General features: G+C 50.5%; 1 protein-coding gene across 1 annotated transcript; it reads left to right on the top strand.

The window, feature by feature from the left end:
- Positions 1-449: 449 nt before the first annotated feature.
- On the top strand, positions 450-12,616 carry LOC121357636 (ectonucleoside triphosphate diphosphohydrolase 2-like). The gene is made up of 9 exons (XM_041475141.1): positions 450-574; positions 2,627-2,744; positions 4,228-4,378; positions 5,145-5,304; positions 6,720-6,947; positions 8,289-8,561; positions 9,868-9,963; positions 10,961-11,092; positions 12,324-12,616. The coding sequence occupies exons 1-9, from the start codon at positions 461-463 to the stop codon at positions 12,549-12,551; spliced, it is 1,500 nt and encodes a 499-aa protein (XP_041331075.1). The 5' UTR covers positions 450-460; the 3' UTR covers positions 12,552-12,616.
- Positions 12,617-21,485: the final 8,869 nt, after the last annotated feature.

Here is a 21,485-nt window from a genome sequence, read left to right as displayed (position 1 = left end):
GTCAGGAAGGGGGGCTCAAGCCCTCAGGAATAAAGTAAATCCAGTGACAAGCAGTTTCCCCACTTCTAATTTGGAAGCTCACACTGCCAGACGAGGAATACCAAAGGGATGAGTTTTGCCTGCTTTCTGCTTATTACCCAGCTGAGTTAACCCCACATTTCTGTTTACCTCAGCCCTGCTGCCTGGGGCAGTTTCGAGGTTGCAGCGGTGCTGTTGCACAGCTGGCCCTGGGACGGGCACGGAGCCCTCCTGTAATTTATGGGCAGCAGGGATGGAAGGGAAAGCAGAGCTTGCCTGACACATCTCAGCCAGGCCCACGCGCCCCTGTGGTCCCTGTGGCTTGGGGCTGGGCTAAGTCAGAGCCTGGCCCCGGCCACGCCTTGCTGCTCTTTTTAAAGGTTGTTGAAGCAGCCGGTTTGCTGCTCCACTGCTTCCTCCCTGGTGAAAGGAGAAGCTCTTCATGTCTTGGCGTGAGCTGCTTCCCCCCTGGCTGGTGATCGTAGCCGGACTGACGGGCATCGTGCTGCTCTGTGTCTCCACCAAAGATGTGCCCGTGGCCCCGCTCAGGACCAAGGTAAGGGCTCTCCAGGGGGCAGACAGGCAGCTAAGCTGGGCTGTTTTGTTGCTTTTGACATTATTTTATTATTGAGCTGCTTACAAACCGATGAACTGGGACAAGACTGTCAGGACAGGTTGGCATCTTTCAGCGCTGTAGGTTTTCAAACCAGAAACAAGCCCACCCCTTTGCTTGGTCAGGGAATGCAGGCTGGATATGGTCCATGGATCAGTGGAGATGCTCAGGGCAGGCTGAGAGGAGGCAGCCCATGGCAGGAGCTTCCTCAAAGCAACAAGGAACCAGTGGTGTCAGTGCAGGGAAAGAGCTAGGTCCCTCTCAGAAGTCAGCAGGAATGTGCCCCTGAACTGCTCCTTCTGTCCTAAAAACAAATTGTCTTTCATGCCTTCTTCTCTTTGGTCCTATCTTGATTTCAATCAAAGAGCCAGTGTGCTCCTCACAGCTGGGTCAGATCTGGGGGGGTTAATGCTCCCCTGCTCTGTCTCTAGGTGCTCCCGTTGCTGAGGTGAGCTCAGTGGCACACCATTGTTTCACCCAACAGAAGGAGGCTATCCTGTGTGTTTAGAGATAGCACCCCTCCTCCATGTTCCTCTCAGAAACAAAACTGGATTAAAAACCCCATTATTGCTCCATGTTCTGTCCTTTCCTGGTGTTGAGCTGGACATAAATGTGGTGATCCCTCCCCTTCTCTGTTGTGCTCCCAGCACAGCCTCTAATTTTCTGAAGGAGGAAAAAAATATCCATGTTTCTCCACCAATGCCATTCCTTTCTTCCTCTTCTGTGGCAGCCAACATGTCCCTGCTAGAAATCCGAGCTGTCACTGGTGTGGGAGGGTGCCAGCAGGCTCGGGCAGGGAGCTCCAGCCTCCTTCCGCATTGCTGCTCCAGCCCAGCCCCGCCAGCCCCTGGCCTGGGTGCCAGGACTGGTGCAACTGGGAGCTCCAGGAGGGCAGCAGGCAGCCAGCCTCACTGAGAGGCTGCAGCCAGCTCAGTCTGGTGCTGAAACCCTTCTGGTGGCATTAACATCAACCTCTCAGGAGGTTTCTCCTCCCACTCAGTTATAGATCTATTTGTGTGTGAGATCCAGCTTCGACCACGCACTACCATGCAGCTCATGAGTTTCCTTCCTGTCTGTATGAGATATCCCAAACTGGGGTCATGAAATGACCAAACTGGGGTCATGAAATTGGAGCAGAGGAGCCCCAGACTAGCTCTGGAGCTGTTTTGGGTGTGGGGGCATCCAGAGCTGTGCTGCAGGGTGGTCCAGTGGCCTCCACTTGCTCATCCTCATATACTGGGAGCAGCAAGGCTTGGTCAGAAGCAAACAGACAAACACTGGGGACAAAGATACAAAGAGCCCTTGGCTTGGGTAATAGCAGAGCTGCCAGGGGACAAGGGGCTGAGCTGGTCATATTCACTGCTGCTGCTCTTCCTGCCAAGACATCATCTCTGTCTCTGAGGGCTGCTGTGCTGTGCAGTGTCTGTGCTGCTTGCTGCAGCTCCCACAGCTCTGCACACATCAGGGCAATCCTCGCCTGTGTCACACCCTCACTGCAGTGGGACATCAAAGAGACACAGGAGTCCTGGGCTCCTCGGGACAAGTGAGCTGCAGCCCTCCAATCCCTGCACAAAAGCCTGAGCAAACCAATCAGCAGCAGTTTGAGCCCCAGAATCAGTGGAGAACTCGTACAGTGCCATCTCCCACTGCTTTAGGACCTGTTTTTCCTGAGCTCCAGGTGGCTCAGCTCTCAGGGGAAGCCCTCTGCCTGGTTTCAGGAGCAGCTCCAGCACATGCCACTGTAGGGCTGGTGTATTTCTGGGCGTTTCTCCACTCCTGCTGTTCCTCATATATATTCAGAAATGCAGATGATCCCCTGCAAATCCTCATAATCTTCTGGCTTCGCCTGCTCTTTGAATGTAACAAGCAAACTCAAACACTGCAGTGCAGGCCCAGGGGTCATGCAGAACACCTGTATATGCTGGGTAACCCTACAATATCAGTCAGCAGGCATTCAATAGTGTTTTTCAGTAGAATGTTCTGGGGTTTTTCCAGTATGGCATTGTTCTGGATGCTGGTCCATCCCGCACCATCCTGTTCATCTACCAGTGGACAACCACCAAGGCAAACAAGACTGGGGTGATCAGAGGATGCAGCTCCTGTCCTGTGCAAGGTAAGGTGCCCATTTCCTACTCAGTGGTCTGTGAGACTGCCATGGGATGGATGGAAAAACAGAGACCTGTGCATGGACCTGTGCCATAAATTCCTTGGCTCCTGCACCACCCAGCTGTGCACAGAAATGGTGAAGCACATGCTTATTTTCAGTATGGCTCTTCTTGACTGGGCAGATTTAGCCACACACAGCTGGCCATCAGGCACTTGGCAGTAGCAGGTGTCAGGATTTTGGGGCTGCTGCAGGCAGGGAAGCATGCAGAGAGGATGTGGCTTGTCTTGATGTCCACATGGATCAGTGGTAGAGCCAAGGTTGCTGGAGCTTCTCACCCAGGAGAGGCAGTGAACAGCAATGGAGACAAATCTGACTGCAGGATGACTCCTGGTATCTTCTGCCTCCTCCTGACTGTGCCCTGGGCAGTGAGTGGGGGGTAGTTCCAGGACAGAGCTGAAAAGACTCCAATCCCCTATGTGGCATTTGACAACACAAGCATGAGTTCAGCTTGCCTTTAGGTGTCCCATTTCAGAGAATTTGGGGGTTTTCCTCACAAATTTGAATCAGTTTGGCCCTGCCAATGCCAGCTGAGAGCGTTTCATGCATTAATGCATGGGGTTTTCCTTCCCTATCTCCTAATCTTGCTTTGATGTTAAAGCCTGGTTGTAGTGGGATGCTGGGAAGGACTGAGCCCTCAGCAGCAGCATGCTGTGGGAGGGCAGCTGCACAGCAAGCAGGGAACAGGGTTTGTGCCATTGCAGGCTGTAAACAACACAAATCACACACAGAAGATGCAAGAAGGGCTCCCTGAAACCTTGTTTGTGTCCCTCATTCAGTGGCTGGGTTAAGCAGCAGCTCTGTGAGGCAGTTTGCTGCCAGCAGCAGCACAAGAGGCCCAGGCAGGTCTGGAGCCCAGGTGTGAGTGGCCTGTGCCACAGAAAGCAGAGCACCTGGTGAGGGAATCAGGAGGATGGGGAAGGGAGACTCTTCCTGGGTAGTAGTTCAAAACCAGCATTTAAGACCCCATTGACTTGCTGGAAAAATGAGTCAAGGCTGGCACAGAGCTTCCCTCTGCAGAGCACTGGCTTCCTCTAGGGCAGGGGGGTCTTGCTTGCCAGCAGGGGCTCAGTGGCTGGAGGAGAGAGGTGACACATCAGCTTCTGTGTGTCCTTTGCTTATTTCTATAGCAACTAAAGCCACATTTCTTCCTCTGTGGGCTGAGACAGCCTCAGCTGTTGCAGCAGTCATGTGGCAGGTATAGATGTCTCAGCTGCAGAGCTAGGGTAGTCTTAGTGTAATTTGGGATTTCTGTGCACATTTTTGTCTCAGTTCCATATTTTAGCAGGATGGATACCTGCAAGACCTCCTTCATTCCACCTGTGACAGGTTCTGTCTTAACCATGTCCTAGGGTAGCAATCTCTGGGATAACAGCTCTCACAGTTCTCCCATAACCTCCCTTAAAATTCCATTCTGTTCCATGGTCCTCAGGTCCAGGAGTCTCCAGCTACTCAGATTCTCCTCAGAAAGCTGGGAAGAGCTTGGAGCCGTGTTTGAACTGGGCCCAGAATGAGATCCCAGCAGAGCAGCACAGCCAAACCCCCCTGTACTTGGGAGCCACAGCCAGCATGAGGCAGCTGAAGTGAGTGAATGTTGCAAACCCACACCCAGAGATCAGCACACACCACGGGATCATTCTGTAACAGGCATCTCACCCTGTCTGCTCTGCAGGGTGAGCCATCCCTAATGTGCTAGCCAGGTAAACCTTCCTCGGGCCCTGAGGAGAGGAGCATGGTGTGGCTGTGTCTCCATGTGTTGCCCCAGGCAGCCATGAAGATGACAGTCCTGCAACCACTGCCAGGCTGGTAGTGTCTCCTTCACAATTCCACTTTCACAATTAGTGCTTGGGAAAACACCCATCAGTCTGGAAGCTCAAGTGTTTTCAGTTTGTGTGACAGCCCACGTGGGCTTGCAGGAGTGCTTCTTGTCAGCAAACTGGAAATGGTGCTGGGAAGGTTCCCCTTATCACACACACTCTTGTGGACCCTCTTCTCAGTCACCACATTACTGGGACATTCATCTCCTTTTAGACAGTGGGAAAAAGTAAAGTCTGGAGGGGACCAGGCCAGTGGGATAGGGCCAGAGGATTTCCTCAGTAACAGAGGGTACTAAGGTTCTAAATTCTTAAACAGTGGCACAATTGTTCAAACCATCCCTCTGCTGTTCTTGCCTCCAGTGCCATGTGAGGGGAGAGGGAAGCAGCAGCAGGAGTGGGATTGTCACTGTGTCTGTGGGCTACTACCCAAAGTAGGGAGCACAGCAGAAGCCCTGCAGTGTGCCCCCACTGCAGGCAGCTCCTGGCAGGGTCCTGTAACATCAAATGTGCCTTCTTTTTCTTTTGTGTTTAGCCTCACCCATCCCATCCTCTCTGCCAGTCTCCTTGCAGCTCTGACTGGCACCCTGAAGTCATCCCCCTTCAACTTTCAAGGGGCACAAATCCTGTCCAGCCCAGAGGAAGAAGCATTCAATTGGGTTGCTGTTAACTACGTCCTGGAAAACTTCTTCAAGGTAAAGGATGATTCTCCCTGGGCCACACAGAGCTGGGCTGAGCAGCTCCTGTTAAGAGACAGCCACAGAGACAAGTGATGGGATGGGTAAACCCCTGTATTTAATGCTTCAGCACAACTTCCACTGCCTTTCAAAGGAGGCAGCTTAGATCCAGCACCAGCTGGTTGAGGTGAGGCCCTGGCACAGGGTGCCCAGAGCAGCTGTGGATGCCCCATCCTCCCACTCCTGGAAGTGTCCAAGGCCAGGTTGGACAGGGCTTGGAGCAGCCTGGGACAGTGGAAGGTGTCCCTGCCCATGGCAGGGGTTTGGAATGAAGTGAGCTTTAATATTCCTCCCAACCCAAACCATTCTGTGGTTCCATGGTCATAACTAGGCTGAAGAACCAAATCTCTGCTCTGGCCTTCCATGAACACATCCATGCAGTTGTCCTGTCAGACATGAGGCTTTCTGGCCAGCACATCCAGGATGCTCACGTAGATGACCTTACCTAGCCTGGACATGGCCATCACCAAGAACTCCACTGCAGCTGTAGCTCAGTGCCTCTGTCTAACAGGAGTTGTTGCTGTTTGTGGAGTGCTGTGGGATTGCCACTGGAGTCCAGCTGTCCCATGGGGAGTCTTGTGGATGGTAGAGAAGCAGATTCTGTTGCTGCTGAAGCAAAAGCCTCTCTCAGTGAGACACCAAGAAGGCCTGCTCTGTATTTAGAAGGCACTTGCTAAACAAAAAGAAAATCATTTCAGTTTTCTTGTTTCACCCATCACTTCTCAAGCCAAAGGGTCTCAAAAAGAACTCAGAAGGCAAGAGAAAGGTGGGTTAGACGGAGTTACTTCTCATCAGGGATGTGAAAAGCAGCTCTGATAACCAGCAGCAGGCACACACTGGTTAGGGAATTATCAGACCTGTTGACAGCCTCCTCCAGCCAGGCACAGAGTGTTTACCCCATGTAAACTCTCCTGCGTGTGCTGCAAACTTCAGCATTGCCAAAGTCAGTCCTGCAAGACTGCAGGAGATGATGCCACAGGGTTCTTCTGACAGAAGGATCACTTTAGCATCAAGGCAGCACTTGAAACCCATATCTGCCCTCTTGGAAACGTCCCTGCCATGCTCCACCACCCTCTCCACTGTCCCCTTCTTCTGCCTGCTGAGACCACTGCCTGGTACAGCCATTCGGGCTGGGCAGCCCTGTTTGCCCCCACAGGCTGTGGGAAGGCTCTGTGCAGGTGGCAGTGCCTGTACACTGGCTCCTCTGTTCCCTCCAAACCCCTGGTTCAGCACCCTTATGTCCTGTGGGCAAAAAAGAGTTGGGCTGTGGGCACTGTCGAGCTGCTTTCTCTCTGTGCACTAATGCTGGCACTTGGCTGTGACTGAGATGGAGAAGTGTCGAGGATTGACCTTTCTTGTTCTTTTTGGGTCAGTATGACTGGCAAGGGCAGTTGGTCCCCTCCAGGAAGGGGATGGCAGGAGTCCTGTCCATGGGAGGAACCTCAGCACAGCTCACTTCCGAGCTGGAAGAAGAGAAACAGGTCCCAGAGGAGGGAGTGAGGCTGCAGCTCTACGGGCAGACACACAGGGTGCACAGCCGCCAGTGCCCCTGCCACGGCACGGAGCAGCTCCGCAGCAGGCTGCTCTCTGTGCTCCTCCAGGTGAGTGTGAGTGTGAGTGTGAGTGTCTGCTCTCTCTGCTCCTCCAGGTGAGTGTGAGTGTCTGCTCTCTGTGCTCCTCCAGGTGAGTGTGAGTGTGAGTGTCTGCTCGCTGTGCTCATCCAGGTGAGTGTGAGTATGAGTGTCTGCTCTCTGTGCTCCTCCAGGTGAGTGTGAGTGTGAGTGTCTGCTCGCTGTGCTCATCCAGGTGAGTGTGAGTATGAGTGTCTGCTCTCTGTGCTCCTCCAGGTGAGTGTGAGTGTGAGTGTTTGCTCGCTGTGCTCATCCAGGTGAGTGTCTGCTCAGGGGCACAACATCACCAAATGCCAGCTGCACAAGGTGTGGTAATGGGCAAAGTGTCGATCACTTTAAAGTCAATCCCTCTTTAGTAGAGGCTGTTTGCACATAGTAGAAAAACCCAGTGCATTTGTAAAACTTTCCCTCCAAGCAGACACACAGGCACCAGTTCAAGGATTTCCTACTTACAGGTTCGATTTGGCTCCTACTTAACACACACAAGCAAAAAATTGCTCTTCAGAGGTGTCAACATCACCTTCAGGGTAAGGAGAGGCAAGGCTTGCCTTGGCTCCTAGGAACTGCTCCTCCATCCCAGAATGGGAGCACCCAGGAACCAAGTGGGACCTTCCATTTGGGGTATTTCCTTTGCTGACTTTAACCCTGAAGCATCTTTAAAAGAGCAATATTTCATTTTGAAAACATGCCAGTTTTTGGTTCTTCCAAACTTTATTTCACTTGGGAATGGGGGAGGAGGAAAAGAGTGGTACAGGATGGTACAAACTCAAGAATCACCATAATCCTCATCAAAATTGTGTTTTTCAGGAATTAACTGCTCCCTGCCCATTCACTTTCTTCTCTATAAACCTGACTTGCCCTTATTTAAGACCTGAATGTCACACATTGGACACCAACTTCACCACAGTTATAGTGCTAAATTGCTAGAGATAAGAACCACTGATTCTTGTGGGGTTTGAACCATCTGGAAGGCAGATCAGAACAGCCTCCTTCTTGCAACTAGAAAGAGCACAGGATGCATGAAATTGTATTTGTGCTCTAAGGGAGAGTGGTAGGGCTGGGACTCATCACCTCTCAACAGGTCCAGTCACGGGCCCTGAGCTCAGCAGGAGCTGGGACCTGGCTGGGCCTCGTGGTTGACTTGATGCCATAAGATTTGGCAAAGCTTTCACAGTCTCCCTGTTCAATCTCAGCACTGCGGTGCTTGGGGAAAGCTGTTCCTAACCATGTTGCATTCTGTCTTCCTGTGTGAAGCCCTGGGTTGCCAATGTCCTCTCTTGCTCCTCTGTCCTTGTTTTATCCTGCCTCCAGGATCAGAGAAGTGCTAAAGCTGTGTCCAATCCCTGCTGGCCCCTCACCTACTCCCAGCAAGTGCAGTGGCAATCGGTGCATGCTGGGCCTTGTGCTGCCAGTGATGACACATGGGACATCCCTGGCCCCAAGGAGGTCTTCAACATCACGGGCTCCAGCAATCCCACAGCCTGCATGAACCTCGTGCAAAGCCTGCTCAACTCTTCCTCTTCCTGCAACTTCTTCAAGCATTCCCTCAGCAGTGGTCTCAAGCCCCTTCAGACCAGGTTTCTGGTGAGTTCTCATTTACACTAGGGTAAGCAACTGGCATGAGGAACCCATGAAATGGGACCAGTTTGACCATTAATCAATACAGTGGGAACATCCAGACCATGACACTCCTGCCCTCTCCCCCTCATTGCCACACAGCTGTTCAAACATGGACCACTGGCTTCCCACAGGGACAGTGGGGGAGCTTTTTTCATCTATGTTTCCTCAATGTCTGCTGATGAGACCAACTCTAGAGCTCCATGGAGCCACCAGGGATGGGACAGTCAGGAGTTGTGTGCTGAGCAGGTCTTCCCACACCAAGACTGTGGTAAAGCTGGAGATCCTCTGCCCCTCTCTTACAAATTTCTCATCATGCTGCAGCACAAGCACCCTTCTACCTGAGAACCTGAACTTAGTGGCCAAAGTCATTGGATTGTTAAGCCAGGAGTAGCTCAAGATCCTAGGACAAGCTGAGGGCATTTCCAGGGAGGGTAACTGGAATTTCCCCAGCTCCCTGCTCCTGAGTCTCCCATGGACATGGTGCTGAGGAGCATCGGGATCATCTCCCAGTCCTCAGCACTGGTGAGGTTACTCCATGAATAGTGTGCTCAGTTTTGGGCAAGAAGGGCTGGAGCATGTCCAGGGAAGAGAAGGGAGCTGGGGAAGGGGCTGGAGCCCCAGGAGAGGCTGAGGGAGCTGGACAGGGGCTCAGCCTGGAGAAAAGGAGGCTCAGAAGGGACCTTGTGGCTCTGCACAGCTCCTGACAGGAGGGGACAGCCGGGGGGGTCAGGCTCTGCTCCCAGGGAACAGGGACAGGAGGAGAGGGAATGGCTCAAGCTGTGCTAGAGGAGGTTGAGGTTGGATATTAGGGAAAACTTCACCAAAAGGGTTGTCAAGCCCTGGCACAGGCTGCCCAGGGCAGTGGTGGAATCACCATCCCTGGAGGGATTTAAAAGCTGTGTAGATGTGGCACTTGGGGACATTGTTTAGTGGTGGGCTTGGCATTGCTGGGTTAATGGTTGAACTTGATTTTAGACATCTTCTGCAACCAATATGATTTTTTCGTTCTATGACCAGTCTACTTATCCAGGCAGGGCCAGGAAGGCTGCTGGATGCGTGCTGGGAACAGACCTGTTTCCAACTCCAGACAGCAACAGCTCTGCTCGTGTCCCTTGAGCCCTTCCAAGGCACAGGAACCAACCCTGCACACCAAGGGCACCCTGGCAATGCTCAGCCACTGCCCCTCACTTCCCTAGGGGCAATTTCTGGTGTGCAGTGCAAGAACACAGGGCACAGTCCCACCTGATGATTATTTCTGCTGCTGTTGTAGGTGGTTTCTGAGGCCATGGACTTCTTGAGAGGAACTGCACCTTCTCCTGACTTGGGTCAGGCTGTCCAGAGGCTGTGTGGGATGTCTGTCAAAGAGGTAACTGTGGAGTGACTCGGTGTGCAGGGAGAGTGGGAAGCAAGGAACAGTTTGCTGCAAAAGCCCACAGGGCTCAGACTGATAGAGCTGTAACTTACTGGCTCCCTCAGGGAAAAATTTGTATTTGTCTGGGTTTTGTGGGTTTTGGTTTTTTGTGGGGCTTTTCTTTGGTTTGGGTTTTCTTTTTTTTTTAACTTTGAGGAAACAGGGTCCACTTATTTTCCTTCCTCCCAAATCCCAGTTGCTGCTGGTAACACCTGGACCTAATTAAATGAAAAGCCACAAATACCTTTGACAGTATTTTAAGGAGTAAACAGGAAGGTTGTCTACTCACTCCTGCACATCACCTTTGTCTTTCTGTTGTCCTTCTGTCCTTAAGTGTAAGGGACACAATTATTCAGACTCCAGGGTTGATCCCATTTCACCTGAGCCCATGGAGCCCAAGCCAGAGGGAGTTTGTCACTTCTTTCCCCGAGCTGGTGGCTATGAGGTCACCCTCATTTGCATTTACACTGATGGAGCATCCACAGTAACATTCAAATGGGGCAATTTCTCCAGGGTTTGTTAATGAGCCATAGGCAGTCCCCTAAAGCATTCTCTTCTGGAAGGAGGAGAAAGATCCCAATGTTCCAGCTGGGAGAAAGGCTGCAGCATCAGCTTAACCTAATTAGAGAGCAGGGAATCAATCCTACCAAGCAATTCACCAGCAAGGCAACCTGGTGTCAGTCCTGCTGCTCTTGGATCTGGCTCGGTAAGATGGGAACAAAGTAACAGATGACACTGAATTCTACCCCACAGCCCAGTGAGTGCAGGAAATGTGGTTTCAGTGGGCACAGGACACAAACCCCCTCCTCCAGTCCCACAGTCAGTTTCAGAACAGGAAAGGAGAGGCTGTAGCAGGCCTGGAATTTGGCTATTGAGTATTTACTTATTTTACTTTTCTCCCCCATCTTCTTTTTTTTTTTTTTTTTTTTTTTTGTTCTGGAAATGGCACCAGCTAATGAGGGAGTCCCAGGCAAGCCTGGATACACTTGTTGATTACTGCACTGTGTCTGCCTTCATCTTCCATCTCAGTACAAGAGGATACACACTTGACTTTGACCAGCCTGCTTGGATTGCATTCCAGAAGGTCAGTTCCTTCAGCACAGTGTTCCCAGTTCCCAGGAGGGCTGGTCCCAGCACAGCCAGCCTGCTCCCACACTGACAAGCCCTAACCAGCTGGGATTCTCCAGCAGGGCAGTTTTGTTAAATAGATTCACAGTTGTGATAAACAAGAAAACCACTGTCAAAGAGCCAGAGATGACACTTGTCCTCTCTAAAAAACACATGGGTCAAAAATCTTCTCTGGATCAGCACCATCTTTAGAAATCTGTGTTGACAGGGAAGGAAGTACAGCTTGATCTCCACTTAATGCTAAGGACAAGCTGCTGGTAACATTTCCTGAGCCAAAAGGTGCTTCCCTACCTTTTTGCAACCACCTTTAAACACATGAGGGTTGATAAATACCTTATCATCATAGAATCCTAGACTGGTTTTGGACTGGAAGGAATATTAAAGCTCACTTCATTCCACCCCTGCCATGGGCAGGGACACCTTCCACTGTCCCAGGCTGCTCCAAGCCCCAATGTCCAGCCTGGCCTTGGGCACTGCCAGGGATCCAGGGGCAGCCACAGCTGCTCTGGGCACTCTGTGCCAGGGCCTGCCCACCCTCCCAAAGAATTTCTTCCTAATATCTAATAATCTAACCCAATCTCTAATAAGATCTGAAATTGCTCTGGGATCTGGAGGCCCTAAAGACAGGGGAATTTTTTCAGGTCATTCCCTTCACAAAAGAAAAGAAAGCCTGTTCCCAGACCTCTTCACAACTGATAATCACAGCCATGGTCCCACTGAGCAGGGCCAAGTAGTGACCATCAGAAAAGGCAAGGTAATGAGGTAGGCCCAGGACCCCCAAGGAGCCCATCTTGGAAAGACAGAGACAAGCAAACCTAAACCATAAGTCTGAGCTTCAACCAGAGCCAGAGAGACAACTATCCACAATGCAGGCTTGAGATCCACTAGAAAAACCCGTCAGTGAGCAGAGAACAGCACTCCCCTACAGCACAGCTCAGGAGAGAGGGGGCTGCCCAGGCCAGAGCTTACACGGAGCACCCGTGCCCATGGGCAGAGCTGTGGGTGGAAGTGCCATTAAGGCCTGTTGGTGTACTGAGGGCACTCAGAGTGGGAGAGCTCCTCATTGCAAGCCAAATCCTTGCAGCAGTCTCAGATAATACATACAAAGCCTTGGGCCCATGCACAGAAAGACAGCTGGGGTCCAGGCCGTCTCCTTCTCTTCTGACCTCTCCTTTTTATTTCAATAGATGGGTGATAGATCATCTGGCTGGACTCTTGGGTACCTGCTGAGTCTGAGCAGCACCATCCCCCAGGACAGCCCAAGCTTCCTCAAGGGGATCGAGCCAGGGGTCTGGTCCCTGCTCCTGATCCTCTTCGTCGTGCTGCTCATGGGCTCCTTCATGCGCATCTCGTACCGAGTGATGGCCAAGGAGAGCAGCTCCAGTCACAGGAACAGCAGCGTTTTCGATGACTGATGGTTTTCTGTGACTCAAGACTCTTGTCAGAGCACAGTTAACAGGGTCCAGACAGCAATCACAGAGGTGTAACTCACTGGAGGATGCAAGTGATTTTTCTGCAGGGCTCCCAGCAACTTGCTGGTACTTGCACTGCTGTAGTTTGAGACAATGGATCCTGCTCCACAGGAAGTCTGTGATTCCTGGTGGATGGCAAACTATTCATTCTCCAAACAAGAATGGCCTGCATGGCTCTTCCTTGGGCTACAGCTGGGATTACTCATGTCAGACATGAAATGATGCCTCTGAGCAGGCAGGCCCTGAGCTGTTGTGAAGCTAATATTGTATAATTCTGTCAAATCAGAAGAGGTGGTGTCTGAAAAATGCGCTCTGTCCTCTTCTGTGGCCTCTCCAGAGATGATACCTGCAGTATTGCCATTAGTGAAGACTGGAAGGACATTAAAACACAGTCAGAATATAAAAACTGCTTCCATGTTCTAGGGAAAATGCAGGTATTTTCTGCCTGATCTGTCTGTGCTTTCATGTCAGTGATGATGGCCACGTGTCCCTTCCAATGAACACTCCTGCTGACCAGGAATCCTTCAAAACCAATCCTTCTTAGTCTTGGCCTCTACAAAATGTGCAGAGGATCAAAGGAGAAACAAAGGGCACAGACACACAGTTTTTGTCTCTCAGCTGAGTCATGGCCACACACGGTTAAAATTGCCAATTTGAACTCTTTAGCAAGGACTCAAATGAACACATTTAATTTCACATTTGCTAAAGCTGGGCTCATGCTGGGCTGAGGCTCACCTGTTTGTTCATTTGCACTGACCTGCTTCTCTTGCTGACTCTGGAAATGTCTCAGCTGACACTGCCCTTTAGACCAGTGCAGACTCAGGAACAGAAGCTTTCCTAATTGTCACTTTCATATTTCACCATGACCAGAGTTACTTTATGATCTAATAATCAGGATTCCCCTGGGACCTGGCAGTCATTCTGGCTCCTCTGGTCTGTTCTGCACATCTGAAAGATGAGGTGCTGTACAAATTCTGTGTTACTGTGAAGAAAAGGGATCGATTCACAAGCACTGTCCTTTGACTAAGGCATTAGAGCTCTCTTCTCAACTGCTTCAGAGACTTAAAACACACAGACTGTTAAGAGCCTCAGGGACGAGTGTCTCCAAGGCTTTTCAGACCACTTTAAACAGAAATGTAAATGCTCACAGATGCAGTGGTAAGCCTTGCAGGATTTTTAAAGCTACCATGGCACATAAATCCTTTCAAATCTGATTATTCGTCCCTTGTGCTCCCAACTGATAATATAGGACACACCCCCCATAATATTGGGGTATTCATGCATTTTCAGGCCAATTAATGAAGGTTTGGAACCTGCCAGTCAAGTTTACAGGGCTGTGGAAACAGACTTAAGCTTCATATTAATTTCTTTGAGTTGCACGTTAGATATTTTTAATTGTATCATGTCATTAAAGATGTTTTAATAGACTGTCTGTGTTATTCTTGGCAAGAGATCAAAGCAGGGGGGTTATTGTGAACACAGAATGTTTCAGGGAGCAGGATGGGGTGCTGCTGCTGCCTCTGCTCAAGAGCTGTTTTGCTGTGTACTTTTGGGGTACACAATGAGAACCCCTGAAGGCAGTGAAAGAAAAAGATTTCAGATAACCTGACTGCTGGTATTTAGTTGATGAGAGAATGCCTACACCTTTTGATGTGTTCTTTGTTCAAACCATCTGAAGAAGGTAGGAGGCATCCAGGCAAGGTGGCATAGAAAAAATAAAGAGGTTATGATGGAGTCAGCAATACCAGGGAAATTCCTGAGACTTCATTCATCCTGCACCTGGAAATGCAATTGTTTAACATAGCTCTGGCTTGGTGACCTGACAGCATAGGGGTGAGCTCTGGCATTCCTGGCTCAGATTTGGAACCTGCTGAGGAAGAATCCTACCACTGTCAGAAATGGAAAGAAGCCAGTGAGATGCCAGGAACTCCTGGTGCTCTGGCCTGTTAGTCATTGTACCTTCTTGAATTGGAATAGATCAGAGGGTCCAAAAGAAAAGGATATCAGCCAGAACTTCCCCAAGCTCTTGTTTAGAAGCTTTGGGACTTCCACACAGATAATAAGTGAGTAATTAGGCAATGAGCTCAGCGTGGCCTCCTGACACTTCACTTTTGCCACTGAATTAAATCCCTACCCCCTGAGCCACCCTGACAATGAATACTGCTCTGCCATGCAAAAACCCACAGCCACTTCTTTTTCTGACAGATAAAAACATTTATAGATGTTTTTACTAAATGATAAGATAGATTGGGATTTTAAAACTGGTGTTTTGGTAATAAAAAAGGCATAAAATAACAAAATGAGGAACCTGTGAGAAGAAAGGAGACTAATACTGGTAACATATTCCTTCCTCCCAGCTCTCTATAGAGCAGCTTGTTCATGTCAGCCCCACAATAAGTTTGCAGAATAAATTCCCAGATTGCCTGGACAGCTGAAATCTACTTAAAAGGAGATTCTAGATGAACTCACTCACTTTGAAACAAAGGTGCTTGCAGGCCTTTGGTTACAATTCAACTAAGGAAATGATAAATAATGAGGATTTTCTAACTGTCTGTAAATTCTTTACGTTTATATATACAGGGCCCTCACTTCTCACTCAGGCTGAACCATGGCAGAGATCTTCTGGCAGATAATAAAGTCTGCTCATGTGCAACTGCAGTTCTGCTGCTGTCAGCAAATACCAATAAGAAGGAAATAAAAAGTATTAGATTAAAAAATTGACACCAGAAAGCACTTTCCCTATTTTAGCTTCAGATACACAACAGGGTGACTGATCTGCTCCTGGCTATTAGGGCTTAACTGTCATTTAGGCATCCCAAAGCACCATGGATTCTCAACCAGTACATCCCATCTGAGTTGTCCTAATGAATTCCCATGAATATTGAGGGAAATAGTTTGTTGCCTGCAGTTCCCCTCTGCACCACCCACAGGGCCTGAGTTGTTTCTTTCTTCCCATTCTGACATACTCAGGCTCCCCATGGTAGGAGAGACCCAAGCTGAGGCCTTGGAATCCACAACCCCTAGGGGAACAAACCCAGCAGAAGATGAGAGCAATGCCTTTCATGGATGGCTGGATTTAGTATATTTTCATGTTGTTCTTCTACCCTGTCTCTGATCCTCTATCTGAGTATCTTTCCCGAGAAGCAGGCAGCCATATGATGTTTATATCTTACCTCATGGACTGTCACTCCTACTTCAAGAGCTAATTTTGAACACACTGAAGAAAAACAGGCCTGAAGGAATACTGGGATCATAAAACCTGCAGTTTTTGCAACAGCTTTCTTAATATAAAAGTCCTTTCACAATGCCATCAAACCCAGGGAAGTCCCAGTGGTTTGATGTTTCTAAGTGCAGATCAGTGTACACTGAGGTGACCAGGTTCCCTCCATGTGAGATATTCACATCCCTCCTGCAGCAGGATGTTGTCAGATCCCTGTTCAAGTCAGATAAACACAGAACAGGAACTGCTGCAGTAGTAGTGTGCAATGCCAGGGATCAGTCACGAGAGGGAGGCTGGCAGAGCACCCCTCAGAAAGCCTAAGGAAATCTCTGACACAGCCAGCAGCTTCTCCCACCACAAATGACATCAGTTAGCAAGGAGGCTTCTCTGGGAACACCTTGTGGATGCAGGGGAAAAAACACTGCAGTATGGAAACTCTCCGTGTGGGATGTGAAAGCCACTCTGACCAGGGATTCAAGAAGCCATGGCACTGGAAGAAGTCCTCTATGCAGGGAGACAGACACTAGCATGGAGTATGGATGAAGGCTCTTTTGGAAATAAGAGGGAGAAAGAATAATCCCTACCAGGAAGAGAAATGCCCTGGGAATGAAGAGGAGGTTTGAGAGAGACAGAGGAGTGATAAAATCAACTTTTGTGTGAAGGAAAGCTTATTTTTCCTCACAGCAGGGGTGTCACCATATGTGCACCTCATGACCAAATTAGTCACCACTTCTGGGTGGAAAGTCTCAGGAGAAACAGATCCTCCACGTGGAAGAAGGCAACAGCTATCAGGCTTATCACTGGACAAGGAACGGCAGCAGAGCCGTGGAACCTTCATGGGAACAAAGTTCACAGGTTTCAAACACGAAGGAGATGTAAATGGCCAAGTAATGCCAAACATTACACAGAGTAAAAGCTGGTTTAGCATTAACTTGTCTCACAGTATCACAACAAATGTGAAACAGTCCTGGAGTGAAAGCTCTGAAGGGACAGGCTCAGGGCCTTGTGAATGGAGTTACTCAGTGGAAATCATCAAACCAAATGGAAGGAGCTCTTCTTCCACTCCAACCTTAGTTAACCCGCAGGACTCACCAGGACAGGAGGCTGTTTATGCCATAAGTTTACATGGCTGCAAAAGGTGATTAGATAAATTCATAATAAACCATTGGGGTAAGTTACTTGCTTGTGGCTAAAGAATTGCCCGAACCACCTGCCACATCCATATCTGTTTGCCCTGTTCCTCTTTGATAAGTGCTGCAGAGCATTAGAGACAAGACACTGGCCTGGGTGGGTCTGTGGCTTGACCCATTCAGCTATTCTGATTTCCCTCAGGCACGAATCCCACGACTGCACCTCTCACTCACTGGCCTCTGGAAGCAGCCTCTAACCTCCATAACCTCAATATCACAGGAGCAGTAATTTCTGGAAAACAAGACTGCTTACCCTTAGAAGTAACAATCAGATGAGAAGGAGAAAACACCTGCACATACCCACGTCTCACTTCAATGTTAGCATAAACCTGGAACAACCCCAACACCAAAACCCCTCTGGTTCTGGAGGCAGCTCCCACCCACACTCATCCTCCAGCGTCCCTCCCTTAACTCAGGGCTTCAGGTTTTTACCTACAGAAACAGAATAAGTCCTGTGATTCCTGTCTGGGCTCCTGCCAGCCCCAGGTAGAGGCTCAGTTCACACTGGATCTTGTTTCAGAGACACAGGCTGCAATCTCACTGGTTAAGCACCAAGAGAGGAACGACAGTCGCTGCGTGCCTGCCTGCTGAGGGGAGGGATCAGCTCTGTACACACACACAGAGAACACTTGTTCAGTAAAAGGGGAAGGTAATATGCAAAAGTGAAAAGAAAGTCCCTTCTCACTCTGTCCAAACCAGTTGTGTTTACAGTAAAATCTGTTTCCAAGCAAAAGGCAATACAGGTAGTTACAAAACCAAAACAATTGCAATAAAAAGTTTAAAAAAACCCTAATACCTCATTCAGCAAAACAGAAATGTGATTTCCAACTTGTTTTAACTTCCCTGTGTCTCTGTTTGGGTTATACCCAGGGTCTTTGGCCATGTAACACTGCCCTGATGTTTTCTAGGACCCTTCTTACAGCATTAATTTATGCAGCACTTACAGATGGGATATGCCCCTAAATGAAGTGAAACCTCCCTGCTTGTCACTTACAGCAGAGTTTGAGGAGAGCTTTCAAAGTAATCAAATACCAGCTAAGACAGATGTCTGCAATGAAAACACAACATGGGAGCCACAAAAATCCCACCTCAGTGCTGTTCCCTTCTCTGCCCTCCCAATTGCCTTGCAGCATTCCCTACTCTGGCAAGCTGCAGCCTCTCCACTAACCAAGGACCACTAGAAATGCACTTCAGCATTTGGCTCAGGCAGGACCACGGAATGTGAAGATATTTGTCCCAGAATTTGCCTCACACTCAGTATTCCGTGCAGAGGTTCACCCTGAGAGGAATGCTCCGTGTGAGCCAGGGTTCTGGCACAGACCTGCTGTGGCACTTGCCAGCTCACCTCCTGGCACACACTAATTAATGCTGGCCTGCCACAGCGTCAGAAATACCAGGGCTGACAGGGTCAGCAGCTCCAGCACCTCTCCATGGAGATTCCTGACTGTGCTCCTTCTCAGAGAAAACTACTGGCATCTTACTTCAATTTAAAAAATGGAAAAATATTTAAGACAGAATTGTCATTTCCTGTGGATGTGCAGGTAGCTAAGAACTTACATACTTGCTGTCTGGGCTAGAATTAGCAAAAATTAATGTTGCACAACTAATTTGAAATGCCTCCTCCTCAGATATTCAGGTGGCTGAATCTCCTGGGAAACTTCTGGAAGCTCAATCAGAGAGCAAAGTTTAGCTGCTCCATAGGGTCCTAGCCCTGCTGCACTGGGTTCTGCAGACAGGTATGGGAGCCTTAACCGAGCATTTCCACTCTCACACTGCCTCTGGGAATGCTGGGGGTGGCAACAACTGCTCACTCCACACATTACAGAGCAGCTTCCCAAACATGAAAGGCAGTGCAGGCTGGAGTAGAGGCTGTGGGAAGCACAATGGCTCAGGATTGCTCACACAGCGAGGACATGGATGGGACACAGGCCTTTGCTTTCTGGCCCTGGCTGAAAAAACCCCAAACCTGTACCTGCATTAAACACAGCAGCACTTGTAGCAGAAAACCTCCCCCAAGCCCTGCAGTGGCTCCCCCACTCCACCTCAGGGCAGGTTTTCCAGGGTTTCCTGAGCACACGTGCCTCTGAACGCTGTGCTGAGCACACCTCAAGAGAATTGATGCTGAATGTACCTCTCCAGACAGCACAACACAGGCAGCACACTCCACATTCCCTGGTTTTAATCAGAAAGAAGCCAGGATTCTTTTTGTACATTACTCTGAAGAGATGGCATCACATCCTGCAGGAAAAGCTGTCTTTACAGATTAGCACAGGCTTGTGTGAAATCTTGAGCAAGTCATATCCAGATTCATCCTGGCTGCCTTTAGTACCTAAATGATGCTGCAGTTTTTGGAATTGGTCACCTCAAACAGCATCACAGAGAACAGAAAGGTGATGTCAGAGGACTGCTCTGAGCTGGAGTGGGCTGAGCCATCCCTTTCCTCTGATTCAGGTGTGAACACTATTTAATCAATGCCTGAAATTAGCAGGATAAATCTGGACCCTAATGCCTCTGCATTACTCAGCTATCTCAAAGGGAGCTGCATCAACCTGCTGCATTCAGGCTGTGGATGTGAGGGATGAGCTGTGTGTCTCCCCTGACACCTCAGAGGCAGACACAGGCCTTTCCCAGGACCCTCTCAGTCACTCCTGATGCTCTGGGGCTGCTCCAAGTGCTCCTGGACTCCTTCCAGCACCTCTGCAGGAATATGTTGTTTATATGCCAGAAATATCGATCATCGTGTTCTTTGTATTAAGCCGACTACCAGAGACCATTCAACCTCCAGCCAAAGCCTTCATGGGGCTTCTCTATCCTGCCACTTCCTCCTCACCTGTCCCAGGCACAGGACTGGATTATTGTTATCCAGGCACAGATTCCAGGATGTGTACGAGCCGTTTGTGTGTCACACAGAGCTGGCCTGTGTCAGCAGAATTGAGGTCATGGCTGCGTTTGCCTCAGCCCACCCCACAGCAAGGCAGCAGGACGAGACTCCTTGTCTTGGGAGCTCCATTAGGAGCCTCTTTCAAGTTTTTGCTCCAGTATGAAACAAGAAGAAATGCTGGGACTTGTAGACCAAGCTGGCATCACAATGAATACATACAACCATAAAAAGATTCTACTGAAACAATAATCAAATATGCTTAATAAAACTGTGACCAATGGATGCACTGTCTGGGCAAGAATATGCTCACAAAGCTGGGAGGTAGAATAAGAGACAAGGAAAGGCGAGGCTGGTATTTATCCATCATGGGGTGTCTAGCTGCCTCACGACGGGGCTGCAGCACTCACACACAGCCCAGGATGGAGGTGCCCACGTGGGGAAGCCTTGGTAACTAAGCAATGTCTACCTCAGATCCCCTCACAGGCAGGAGGCCCTCACTGGGGCCTTCCCCTCATATCACAGGGGCCTCTACAGAGCTGCCACTGCAGGGTTCAGAGCAGCCCTAAGCCCTCAAACAGCTGGACCCCCCTGAACACTCCCCCTGTGCCCTCACAGCTCTCTCACGGGTCTCCATGCCCCCACAGCCCCTCAAGCCCTCACACTTCCCTCACAGCCCTCCTAGCTCTTACCGCACCCCCGAGCCCTCACAGATCCTTGAGCCCCCCAGTCTTCTCACGGCTGCCAGAACCCCTGAGCCTTTAGGGACCCCCGAGCCCTCAGAGGAGCCAGGCTCGCTGAGCCCTCAGAGCCCTCTCAGCCTCCCAAGGCCTCACACTCCCCTCACACCGCCCGCCCCAGCCCTTCCCGCCACCCGCGCGCGCTGTCGCCATGACAACGCCCGCGCGCGGCCCCGCCACCCTCGGGCCGGGGCCGCGCGCCAGAAAGTGCTGGAATGTCGCTGCAGCCCGCGCGTGCGCGCACGGGGTCCCTCCCCCACCCGCCGCGGCGCTGCGGCGCCTGCTGGAGCGGGACGGGGGGACGGGCGGCGAAGGAAGGAGGCAGACCTGCCTGCAGGAGCGGAGGCGAGGGGCGGGGGGGAAGCACTGGGGACCCGCGGGGAACCCGCCCTGTCCCGCAGTGAGGAGGAGCCGCCGCCTCCGCTGCGCAAAGCGCGCACTCGGGTCCGTGAATGGGCGGCTGCGGCGGCCACCGCCCAGAGCCCGCTGCGGAGTCACTGCGACGGTTACCAGGGCACTTCGTTCTCCGCCAATCAAACGGCGTTAGCTCATCCCCCACGGTCGACAGCCAATCGGCTTCGACATCAATCATTCAATTGAGCCAATCGGAAACGCCGTGAGCGAGCTGAGGCGGGCACTCGCGGCTCCCGGTTGCCTAACTGTAAAGCTAACAGACAGGAGGGCGGGGTGAATAGGAGCCGTCGGCTTGAATGACAGCGGCCTAGCCAATTAGATTCTCTCATTTGTAGAGCCTCGCTATAAGCATCCAATCGTTGTTGCGAGTGGCCGTCTGGGCGGGGAGAAGAAGGCTGCGCGCGCATTCCGCTGCTATATAAGGGCTGGCGGTTG

This window comes from Pyrgilauda ruficollis, unplaced genomic scaffold, assembly GCF_017590135.1.
Source record: "Pyrgilauda ruficollis isolate IOZ18807 unplaced genomic scaffold, ASM1759013v1 scaffold34, whole genome shotgun sequence".
In the NCBI taxonomy this organism is placed as follows: domain Eukaryota; kingdom Metazoa; phylum Chordata; class Aves; order Passeriformes; family Passeridae; genus Pyrgilauda; species Pyrgilauda ruficollis.
The sequence above is the reverse complement of the archived record's forward strand: the minus strand, read 5'-3'. Positions and strand labels throughout refer to the sequence as shown.

What these genes read in the sequence shown, in the direction of transcription:
- LOC121357636 (XM_041475141.1), top strand. Translation starts at nt 461, where the DNA reads ATGTCTTGGCGTGAGCTGCTTCCCCCCTGGCTGGTGATCGTAGCCGGA. An exon ending in TGGCCCCGCTCAGGACCAAG is followed by an intron (nt 575 to 2,626) that starts GTAAGGGCTCTC and finishes GGGTTTTTCCAG; the next exon opens with TATGGCATTGTTCTGGATGC. An exon ending in CTTGGATTGCATTCCAGAAG is followed by an intron (nt 11,093 to 12,323) that starts GTCAGTTCCTTC and finishes TTATTTCAATAG; the next exon opens with ATGGGTGATAGATCATCTGG.